The sequence below is a fragment of the Cervus elaphus genome, chromosome 10 (assembly GCF_910594005.1).
Source record: "Cervus elaphus chromosome 10, mCerEla1.1, whole genome shotgun sequence".
In the NCBI taxonomy this organism is placed as follows: Eukaryota; Metazoa; Chordata; class Mammalia; order Artiodactyla; family Cervidae; genus Cervus; species Cervus elaphus.
In genome coordinates this window covers 52,652,588-52,664,878 of record NC_057824.1, presented here as the reverse complement: position 1 = coordinate 52,664,878, position 12,291 = coordinate 52,652,588, and the positions used below count along the sequence as shown (strand labels likewise).

Below are 12,291 nucleotides of genomic sequence, written 5' to 3'. Positions count from 1 at the left end.
GGTCCCTGGGGACCAGGAGCGCTTCCCCACTGGCCCTGAACCGACTCCCTCTGGACGTGAGAGAGTCTGCCTGTACTGGGCTCAGTCACTGTCAAATGCAACGTCTGGTCAAATGCAATTCCTAACTGATGAAGACGGGTTTAAGACCCCCCTCTGGAGGTGGCCCTCGGGCACAGTGGACAGCCCACTGGACTTCGGGAGATGACATCACCATGGTGCTGGGTTTCTTGATCTCAGACGACGTCACACACACAGAAGCATTTACAACTTGGACTAACAATAAAACCAGCAGCATCTCCTCCCCCACCCCACCTGCAAGAAGAGGAAGGCTTCCCGTGTCTGCGTCCCGGCCGCGTCAGCTCCCCTCCTGCCCCTCTGGCCCCAGCTACTCTGGATTCTGTTCCACTTCCCCTGGTTTCTCCCTTAGAGTCACACTCCACAGTTGTGCTAAACGACACTGCCCTACTTTGCTTCTCTTTCAGCCTCGTACAGAATGGCCACACTACATGTTTTCCTGTGCGTTTCTTTTCCCCTCAGCATTATGAGATGCGCCTATGAATACTATCCGGACACACGGTAGGCTTGGGTCCACGTTATTTACTGCATGAATACACCACGCACCCTCCACTCTGCGCTAATGGAGATATGGGTTTTTTCAGGCTTCAGGCTATTACAAAATGCTGCTGTTTCACTCTCCTACTCATCCCCTGGGGACCTCGGGGCAGTCTCTCTGGCAAAGTGCTTCCTGAGATGGCACGTTCGGGAATGGATGACATCCACGCGGCACACGGGAGGTAAGCTAGAGGGGCTGGGGGGTCTGCAGAGGCTGCGGCGGCAGCCCAGACTCTGGCCGCCTCGACGGAGGAGGGAGCAGTCAGATGGAGGGCAGAGCCCCACGAGCGGGGTGGGCACGTCGGCCACACCAGCAGAGACCCCCATCTCCTGAAGGGACCCGTCAGCGTGCCGTCGCCTTGGCATCACATCAGCGTGCCCCCTCCTCGCCAAACCTCAACACTGTCAGACTTCCTTTTTGTTTAAAAAAAGAAAAAAGGCAGCTCTGGGGTCTTCATTCCCATTTTCCTCACCACTAACAAGATTCCACATCCTCTCACGTTTACTGTCCACTCTTATTTCCTCTTCTGTGAAATACCTAAGCATCTCTTTCGCCAGTTTATCGGGTTGCTTCATCTTTTCAGAGACCTTCTCCCCCACTGTTAACATCTCCTGGATCGTGACTGTCTGATGTATTATGAAATCTCCGTGCTGACAGCCTGTTTTCCACTTTTCACTGTTCATCACTGGATAGAATAAGAGATTCTGTTTGTCAGTTTCTTCATAACTTTAGCTCTTTTGTGTCTTCTTTAGGAAATTTTTCTCTGTGCTGTTTATTATTCATTCCCAACCTAACTGTTTTACAGTCAGAGAACATGTTCTATGAATCAGGTAATTTAAAGTATGTTGAGTTTTACTTTCTGCTTGAACATTAGGGTTTGTGTGTGTTTACATGCCCACTGTTTATTTGACAATAAAATGCATTTTCTAATTGTTGAGTGGAAGGTTCTATAACAAACGTCCAATAGCGCAGAGATAACAAACGCCGGTGGGGGGAATGGGTGACAAATCCAGCCTGGCCGTCCGCTGACATACATACTGTCCAGGGCTTCCTTAAAAGGCAGAGTTCAGTAGCTGAGGCCGAGACTGTGGAGCCCCACAGAACTGAAAACACTTCCTTGCTGGCCCTTTATGGGCTTCCCTGGCGGCTCAGTGGTCAAGAACCTGTCTGCAATGCAGCAGACGCAGGAGACTGGTTTGATCCCTGGCTGGCGAAAATCCCCGGAAGAGAAAACAGCTACCCACTCCAGTACTCTTGCCTAAAAACTCCCAGAGACAGAGGAGCCTGGTGGGCTGCAGTCTCTGGGATAGTCAGACATGACTGAGCCCCATACCACCACCACCTAACCCTTCACAAAAGTGTTTGCCAACCCCTATTGTTGTGTTCAAAACTATTTCCTTTTTGTCTGCTTAACATCAACTAAGGAGAAGAGGTGTGTAAAACTCTTCTCTGACAAGGACACTTCCGACAGATCGTAACCTTTGTTTATGTTGAGGCTGTTTATTACATCCGAACACCACGCCGTTCCCTTTCCTGCTGCATTTTCTCTCCTCTCCCTGATGCGCTAGTCCCTTTTGCCCCTGGTAATTATTTTCCCTGAAACGTCTGGATGACGTCGTTACTGACAGCTTCTTGCTGGCCTTTTCTCCTCTCTTACGTGTTACATTCTGGGTGTGCCGCTCGGACACAAGGCAGCAAGCAGCCGGCCTCAGTTTTTCCAGAGACTCCGACAGCCTCCGTTGTCTAGTCAGGATGTTTACTCCACTTACACACACAGTGACAGACGGACTTGGTTTCATTTCCACCATCTTGGACGGTATTTTCTTTCGGCACCTTTTCCCACCCCTCACCCGCCCCACCTCATTCCTGACTTCCTCTGATAGACTTCTACTGGGCAGCTCTGCCGGCACGCGGGCTCTCTGTCCCCTGACCAGGGATGGAACCCTCGCCCCCCTGCCTTAGAAGTGCTGAGGTTTAATCACCAGGGAAGTCCCCTACCTTCTTTTGGATTAGGAATTTTTTACCTCTATGTTTTAACCATTTTCCCCTAAAAGAAAGTAGTTTATTGCTTTTAGGACAAAGTAAGATGCTCTCAGAAATTTTTTTTAGTGAAGAAAATTCTTCTGGAACTTTAAGACTTTTCTAAAATGCTATTTTTGTCCGATACAACACAGAAAACTCTCCAGAGACCACTGCCGGGGCTGGAAGGCGCAGTTCACAACCCTGGGCCCCCTCCCCGCCGCTGGCTGAAGCCACCCGTTCAGAAGCAGGGCTTGCACTCGTCAGCGCCCTCCCTGCCCCGCCGCCTGGGGAGCCCCTCTGCCGGCACCCACTCCAGCTGTTCCTCACACCGCCAGCCTCCTCCCCGCCTCGGCATCCTGTACAAGAGCCTGGGGCGGGGGGGGGCAGGCAGGGGCCAAGCTGCTTCTGGTCAGGCTGGCTCAGAAGGAAAGCCAGAGGTCATGTGCTCACTGCTGCCGCTTTAGGCCCTCGTCTGGTTGCGGGGTCAGCACGCTTGAAATGAAGTGTTAACCTTTTCAGGCTTCTCCCTAACGCTGTATCAGGAACTCTAGACTACAAATAAAGCGGAAAGGTTCATCAGTGTCTCTCCCTGCCAGAACACTGTAAGAACAGCTGAACCATTATCCTCAGATTTAAACCCCTCTGCTTGCTTCTTTCTCGTTTACTTTTATTGTTTTTTTTTTTAAATGGAGAAATACATCATCTCTTTTCAAAATAGCGCTTGAAAAATACAAGGAGTACAGATACTATAAAACAAAGCAAACTCCAGTCATGAGATACTATGCACACCGTATGAAAAAATAGTCCAATATTCAGGTAATGAAAACTAGAATTAAAAAGCTCCAACTTTCCAGCTTGGAAAAACAAGTACAATTACACGAAACACTTAATAAACTACTTTCCCCCAATGTGTGACCAAAATGACAGGACTAAATTTGTGTCTGGCAATTTCAATGACACAATAGCTATTCAAAATACACAGGTACTGTACACACGTCACCCGATTTTATTGCAGCAGGAGGGGAGAGGACCACACAGGTAGCAGGAACACCGTGCACCAGGCGTCAGGAAGTCATGGTGAAGAGTCTCAATTACTGCACAGCCCACGACGGAAATGACTATCATCCAACTCTGGGGAAATTATTCAAAAGGACGGGGAAAGAGTTTAAGAAGCTGCAGTTTGAGGTGAAAAATGCACGTGTGGTAGAAAGGAACACTGTCAGGGGATGGCAAGAGTCAGAACCAGGCTGTATGGAAAACCTGTTAGGTCTGCTGTGTCCAGAATAAGACTAAGTTTTCATTCACCTACAAGTGCGGGCATTCCTGTTTTTCAACATCAATGTTCTGCGGCTTAATCATGAGTGATCTTTTTTTTCTAATTTAAAGAAAGGTATTTCGAATCTTTTGCAGCATAAACAAGAGTAGAAAGCTGACCAGATGTCAAGTGCTTGCTAGAAACGTTTTATGTTTCTACATGTAAATTTCACTAATGAATTTTCTTAAGTCACTTACAAATAAAAATTGATTTAAAATTCTAGAGAAAATGCTGTTGCTAACATGTTTAAATTAGAAATTAACTTTACCATAAGCAGGTATTCTGTGGAGTATACGCATCTTCTCTTATGTGGAGACTGAATGGCCATCCAACATGGATAACATGCTTCACAGGAATTACTTTTAGTAAAACTTCACTGAAATACTGGCCAGGTAGCCACAGGACTGTTGGTTTCACATCATGGTTAAGAAAACACTAGCATACTGAGTTTTCTGTGAAACAATATACAAGCGCACCTTGTGCACACAAGCAGAGAAGGCAGCAGGGGTAGGGGATACAAAAAGCTCTTTCTTGTTTTAAGACAGATGATGAAGGATAAGAGAATATGGAGCTTTGTTAGCTCAATTCAGTATCTGCTGTCTGACCACTGATTGTACGCACCCTGAAACAGTTCTACAGATAAAACCAGTGTCTCCTTTCTTGATCCTGTCTCATCAAAACCAAACACCTACTAATTACTGTTCCAATGCCAAGTGCACATCCTAAGAGCTGATATTTCGTTTCAAAGGGTTACCTCACAGGACTGAGCCAGGTGGACCTGATGCCTTTTCTGAAGTACAGTACACCACTCACCGCACAATGGGAACCCATCTGAAGATTAATAGCGAAGAACAGCCTTCAGGAAAAACTGAAATTCATCAAGCTGAAAAATCTAAAGTTAGTTCTACTTTCTAATAAAAATATACATAAAGTGCATCAGCATAATGAATTCTGATACCAGTTTGTATTGCAAACTTCCCCCAACAATACATCCAACCTCAGTCCCGTCCAGATGTCAGTCATGGGTACAAACACAGCTGGAGGGATTCTTTCCTCACTGTTTCCTCCTAAAGGGCAGGAGTTCTTTGACACAGCATAACTGTGGCCAACACACAGTAACCTCACACATCAGTAACAGCACTTCTAGCTTCACATGCTAACCTGGACTTCTGATCAAGGTCAGCCCATGAGAGAAGGCACCAAGTGTGCCTAATAGCCTATCTGGGGCCGTATCTAGTCTGGCATCCTTCCTTCTCCTCCGTTAGCACGTGAAGACAGCAGGCTGAGTTGGCAGATACTGTTTATGGACCCTCGAGGTGTTTTTCTCAGTTCAATCTGTTTTATTGAATTCTTGATAACAGGAATAGGATCTGCAGGGAGAGCAGGGGTACTGGGAAGGTCTGCAGTGGATGTTCCCCGTGAGGCCAACAGAAGCTGCTGTCTGAATGGTTTTCAATCGAGTCACACTGGTCTCTCTACGAGAACATTCCTCCTCTGTTTTGGCTGCCTTGGTCCTTTCTTCTTGGTGACGCAACAATGTCCTCTAGACTCCTACGATAGGATTCGCTATGCTTGCTGCTGCGCTCCCTGAAGGTCTGGGTGGATGGCTGACCAGCCGCGTCGAGGAAACAACTCTGGTGACCATGGGCTTCGGTGCGGGAGGAACAGCTGGCTGTGAAGCAGTCTGAGGGATGCTTTCACTGGGCAGGCCCCCAGGGCTGTCGCCGGGATTTGCTTGCTGAGAGGAAACTTCAGGAAACTGTACGCCGGTCACAGACGCTGCCGCTGCAGCCGGGGCAGGACTGTTTCTGCCTTGAGTGCTGCCAGTCACTGGGCCAGTCTTCGAAGCGGCAGGAAGTGATAACACAGGCGTGCTGTTCTCACCGTCGACAGACAAGTCAAGGCTGCCGTCATCCAAGGCTGTCAATCTGACACCTTCTGTGGAAACTGTTTTCTTTTTCTGAAGCACATGATTAGGCAGTAGTTGATGAAGTTCCTTTCTTTTCAAATGCATTGCAGCAATTTTCATGTCCATCTCAAACATTTTACTATTTATCGCTTGCCTATACACAGTGTCTGTGAAAGACTGGATATCATAGGTGAGGTCAATACTGAGAACTTCAGAGTTTTCTGGCTTTTTTAACACTAACCCAATCACCCACATCGTACGAAATTCTTCCTTGTCAGGACTCTCCTTGGGTGCTGGAAACGACTGAGGATTCACATGAGCCAGTGTAATAAATTCATTCTTCTCCAAGCTTCCAACCAGGATTCGGATTTTTGATTCCACCAAGCCCACCCACTCTAGATGTTGTTTCTCTGTTGGCGCACTTGCCAGAAGCACAATATAATGCTTGTACTTCTGGAAGAAGCTGGGTGCTTCAAAAAGTTTGGACCACTCTGCCTTACTCAGCAAAATCTCATGTGTGATGGCAAGCCCTTGCTTAAATTCCTCAATCATGACCATCCGTGTTGAAACAGACACGTTGTACGTGGAGTTCTGCTGTGGGTATGCTGGTGTGATTATGGGCATGAGATGGTACCTATCACTGGGATTTACTCTTGGGTCCCAAACAGGCAAATTCAGATTCCGTTCTTCCGGCTCTTTCAGTAGCACTGGATTCGGCCATTCCCACTCAGAAAACACCAAGAAAAACTTACGGACAAGAGTTGATGCTATGGCATTTGGATAAAGCTGGCAAGTTCTTGCTACTAGCATCGCCCAGGAAACACCCCCGAGGAAACCTAGTATATTGGAATAAATATTGTGACATTTGGCCCACAGCTTGATGGCTCTCAGAGTTAGTCTGAAGTTGTCAATGTTTGGTACTAGATGTAAAATCTCATCAGTTACCCGGCAACCATTAAGGCTTCTTATGCATCTTATATCTAAGTTTTTAAGCAGACTGTCATCTCTTAGGTCCAAATCTTCAGGAATAGTCTGCAGTGCTAATCTTGCAAACAAAATATCAATCTCTATCCCATCGAAACACAGTTTGATAACCGGTACAAACGCCTCCTCAACAGCCCTTAAATCCTTTACTTCTTCATGTAGTTTCAATTTATCATAGAAGGAGGTGAAAAAGTCGCTTCGATCAACGTGTCTCGGTGCCACGCACAACGCATCGATATCTGCACCTTTCGTATGCACCCCTAACCTGTAAGAACCAAATGTAAAGATTTTCCCTCCAACATTTTCAATTACAGCTTGTGGAAGACTCTTGCTTTCACTGATTTCTCGTATCCATTCCTTTACCAGATTATTTAATTTCTCCAAAATTAAAATCCTGCGCTGCAGTTCCTCTTCCTCTTCAAAAACCCCGAAGGGCTTCAGAGTTTCAATTAATTTCTGGGTAAGTATGCAGTCAGTCTCCCTGGGGGGTGCTAAACTGATGGGGGAAGAGATGCCGTAGTGCTTGGGCGGCGGCGGGGTCCGCTGTGGTCCCAGGGTGGTCACCGGAAACGGCATCATCTCTAGCGCTGGCCCCGCCACGCCGCGTCCCCCGCCACCGCGACCTCCGTGGCCGCCGCCCGGGTCATGATCCGCTGAGGCGGGAGGGGCGGGGCTCCTACCAGCCCAGGTCCGACCCGCTCCCGCTCCGCTCCCGCCGCTTCAAGCGCCTCTCCGCGGTCCCCTCGGCCCCAACATGGCGCCGGGGCCCTCGCCGCTGCGTTCTAGAACGCCCACGCACGCCACGCCGCGCGCCACGCACGCCATGCGCCACGCGAGCCACGGCGCATGCGCGTGCGCAGAGCCTCATGGGGGCTGTAGTTCCGGGGGCTCCGCCCCGGCGTCCGGCCGGTCGGGGCGGGCAGGGGTGCGCCCCGGCTCCGGCCGTGTCAAAGCTGTGTGAGACATTTGCCCAGACCTACCGTCCATCTGCTCTCTCGCCAGTTCCTCCTTGCCGGGTCTCTGTCCCCTCCCGCGGCACCTTCAGGGGGCCTCTGTCCTCAGGCCCGTCCTTGAGGACCCCTGCAAAGCGGGGTCCGTTGCGGGGGAGCGGCTCTGTCACGTCCCCGGTGGTCGGCTACCTGGGTGGCAGCGGGGCAGCTGCAACCGCTGCTCCGGGTTCTCGGTCCTGTCCTGTCCAGCTCTGAGGGTCCCATCTGCTGACCTCTGGTTTCTGCGGCTCCCGGTGCGGAGTCTGCAGCCGGCTAGCCTGCTGCTTGCCGGTCTTGTCTTTGTGACTGCTGTAAAAATCCGTCTGAAATGTCCTGCGGCATCGCCACCAGGGAGCAAGGGGGCGAACCTCTCGTTCAAATCACGCGGCGAACGCCGAGTCCTGAAGCGGAAGACTGGTGCTCGCGGAGTCACACTGCCGGGTAACTCTCGGGCACGTCCGTGGAGTATGTCCTCCCTCCATCCTCTTGACCCTCTTCGTGTGGACATGTGACAGACCTTCCCGTCAGTTCCCCGTGACTCTCAGCCCATGTTTGTGTCTGCATGGTGCCGGGTCTACCTTGTTCTCTAGTTCTCTTCGGTCGTATTTAGTCTGCTGTTTAAGCCATCACCAAAGTGTCCCTTTACAAACTTGCATTTTTATTACTAAAAGCATCTTTTCCTTTTCCCAAATCCTCCCTACCTTTTGGGATGACATTCTGTTCTTTCCTGTTTTCTTTCTACCTTATATTTCATTAAATATTTTAAAACTACTTACTCAATATTTTATAACTAATGGTTCCAATTCCCAGGTTCTTGAGAATCTGATTCTACAGTTTTCTACTGACTCATTTCAAGTAGCATCACTTCATGTGTCTTGTTATTTGGGGTTCTGAGCTCATCTCTGGCCAGATTTGGGAGGCCTGTGTAGAAGGATGTCCTTCCAAAGAGTACTTTGTTCTATCCAATGTCCTTGTACATCATCAAATTATGTACAATGTAATTTCTTATTCACATCACTTAAATAGTACAATTCTGAACTCCAAACATGTGAGAGGAAGAGTGATTTTCAATTCCAGGAAAGAGTATTTAGTTTTTCCCACCCAGAGCCGGGGTCAAGAGAGAGAGCTCTTTGTCATCTCCTTTTACCAGGTAGCAAATTCTTCATATTCTATCTTTTCATTGAGTGTGTCCACCTTTATAGTTTTCAAAAAGATATGAGGTCTCAGTTCCAACTCGCTACATCTTTCTTGGACAGCTATTAAACTTAAGTTTCTTGATTACAAAGACTGGCAAATAACTGCAAGGCAATTTTAGCTTCATAATCAGTTCAGATTCTAAGGTCCTCATTTTGTCGTTTTTTTCACCCCTAGGGATTCCTTTATTTTAGGAGGTTCTCAGCTATGCATCTAAAAGGAGAATTGTTACAATTCATCCAGCACTTCCAGGTACTTTATACAGAAAGCTCTTCCAGGCTAATTAATCCCACATATTTCCAGAAATGTAAGCACCACTTTCTCAACCTATTTCAACGTGGTATGCGTGCTAAACATTCCAGCAACATAGCTACCAATAGGGCCTTTAGTGACCTCCATGTTGCTTAATACAGTGGCTTCTATGGCCTGCACCTTTTTTGACCTACAGTAGACTCACACTGGCCTCCACGGTATCACCCACTGTGTTGTCTTGTACATCTCTGGTCTCCCCTCAGTCTAATTTGCTCCTTCATTACTTTTCCTCTAAAGTTGGAGCTCTTCCAGTTTCCTTGTTAGGCCCTTGACTCTTCTCACTGTATATGTATTTATTACCTGGGTCATCTATCAATTTTCACAGCTTAAGTATCACCTATTAACAGCTTCAGTTTTTATAAACTGCTCTCTTCTGAGCTCCAGATCCACATCATCTGACTTCCTTCCTGACACCTCCACTTGGATGTCTCAAACTGGACACAGTCTACAGAGAGCTCTTACTCTTCCCTCCATAATCTGTTTCTCTCTGGGAAGTCACCACTTCGGTAAATGGCACCTCCATCTACTCAGCTGCTCTTATCAGAAATCCGGGCTTCATTCTTGACACCTCTTTCTCATCTTTGACATCTAGTTCATTTACAAATATTGATGATTCTACCCCCAGGATATATTTGGGATTCATCAGCTTCTACCTGCTTTTTCATAACTCTAGTCCAAATTACCATCAACTTTCACCTAGACTCCTACAAAAAGTAATTAATCTATTACTCACTTTTCAAAGTATTCTCTACCCAGTAGCCACATCGGTCTTTAACCCCTTCAGTGGCCTCCCATTAAACTTAGTCTAAAATCCAAAATCCCTAACAACCCCTACCAACTCTCCAGCTTCACCTCTCACAACTTTCCCCACCCTCTGGCTACCTTGTTTTTTGGTAACTCACATTTGTTTCATTCTCTCGCATATTAAAAAGCAGAGACATCACTTTGCCAACAAAAGTCTGTATAGTCAAAGCTATGATTTTTCCAGTAGTCATGCAGGGATGTGAGAGTTGGACTGTGAGGAAGGCTGAGTGTCAAAGAATTGACATTTTCAAACTGTGGTGCTGAAAAACACTCTATTAGAGTCCCTTGAACAGCAAGGAGATCAAACCAGTCAATCCTAAAGGAAATCAACCCCTAATATTCATTGGAGGGACTGATGTTGAAGCTCCAATACTTTGGCCACCTGATGTGAACAGCCAACTCCTTGGAAAAGACCCTGGTGCTGGGGAAGATTGGAGGTAGGAGGAGAAGAGGGTGACAGAGGATGAGATGGTTGGATGGTATCACTGACTCAGCTCTGGGAGACAGTGACGGGCAGGGCAGCCTGGCATGCTGCAGCGCATGCGGCTGCAAAGACTCAGACGCGACTCAGCGACTGACACCAGCAGCGACTCAGCCCCGCGCTCTGCACAGCGCGGCCCCCTCCGCCCGGAAGGCGCCTCCTGCCGCCTCCTGCCCACTGCTCCTCACTGCTTGGTGCTGTCAACTCTGAGATCCGCTTGAATTTCATCTCAGAACATCCCTAACCTCCCTGCTACATTAGCACCTATACTCTTCTTTTATAGCACATAGAATTTGTAATTCTATGTTTTTCAAATCATCTTTATTTCCCACTGTAGACTCTTAGCTCCATGAGAACATGACCTGTCTGTTAACTGCTGTATATCCAGTACCTAGTCAAGTACCTAACATAGTAGCACTCAACAAATATTTGCTGACAAATAAATGAATGAGCATAACAAAGAAAATTATTTCAGGACTTCCCTTAGTTCAGTGGCTAAGACTCCACACCCCTAACGCAGGGGGCCTGGATTTGATCCCCGGTCAGGGAACTAGGTCCCACACGTCACATCTAAGAGTTCGCATGCCATGACTGAAGATGCCACTGCTGCAGCGAAGACCCAGTAGAGCCAAATGAGTCTTTGAAAAGGAAAATTCGTTCACCTTCAAACCTCGGGCTAATCAACATCCAGAAGGTCCATCTCTTGAGTTTTGTTTAGTCCGAGGGACCATTTCAAAGTCACACTCTGACTCCGGAAAGTCAGCTCACGGCTCAGTCCACAGTTGCTCACGCCCACCAGCCCAGGCACCTCTCTGGCCGCATGACTCCGGCACCCTGCCACCCTGCAGCACCTTCTGATTTTAACCTGTTTCCGGGAGAATTTCCATGTGGCGGGGGCTCATACTCAATGCTTGAGGATACGGAACGGCTGTACAAGAAGGCAGGCAGCCTGTCTGCAAAGCTGCTGTCCTGCCATAATCCAGAAGCACATTCCCTAGTGGGAACCCCCAGGGAACTTGGCACAGGCCCTGCAGAGGGTCATCATGCCATGGTCTGTAGCAGGAAGAATTGGATGCAACCTGAGTACCCATGATTAGGAGAATGGATCATGGAGTACAAAAGCAAGTGGTGGAAACCACGCCTCAAGCAAAAGCAGTGCCTCAAAAAAGAGCTGGATTTACATGCAGCACCATGGGTAGAACTAAATCTGGTATCTTATTACACATCATATAGTATATAATGTCTGTAGATGGAAAGAAAGCTTAAACTTCAATATGGTCAAATTTATCTGCCTTAACCCATGGTTTGTGTCCTATAAAGAAAGCTGAGCAATGAAGAATTGATGCTTTTGAACTGTGATGTTGGAGAAGACTCTTGAGAGTCCCTTGGAATGCAAGGAGATCCAATTAGTCCATCCTAAAGGAGATCAGTCCTGAATATTCATTGAAAGGGCTGAAGCTCCAATACTTTGGCCACCTGATGCGAAGAATTAACTCATTGGAAAAGACCCTGATGCTGGGAAAGACTGAAGGCAGGAGGAGAAAGATGCAACAGAGGATGAGATGGTTGGATGGCAGTACCGACATGGACATGAGTTAGAGCAAGCTCCAGGAGTTTGTGATGGACAGGGAGGCCTGGCGTGCTGTAGTCCATGGGGTTGCAAAGGTA

General features: G+C 47.8%; 2 protein-coding genes across 3 annotated transcripts in view; both read right to left on the bottom strand.

Moving 5' to 3' along the window:
• RADIL (Rap associating with DIL domain) overlaps positions 1 to 12,291 on the bottom strand; it is an 84,758-nt gene that overhangs the window by 35,629 nt on the left and 36,838 nt on the right. The gene's annotated exons all lie outside the window — the stretch shown is intronic.
• Positions 3,286 to 7,648, bottom strand: PAPOLB (poly(A) polymerase beta). Its single transcript, XM_043915382.1, is given in 2 exon segments — positions 3,286 to 5,555; positions 5,557 to 7,648. Coding segments are annotated over 2 exon segments (1,905 nt in total). The 5' UTR covers positions 7,423 to 7,648; the 3' UTR covers positions 3,286 to 5,516.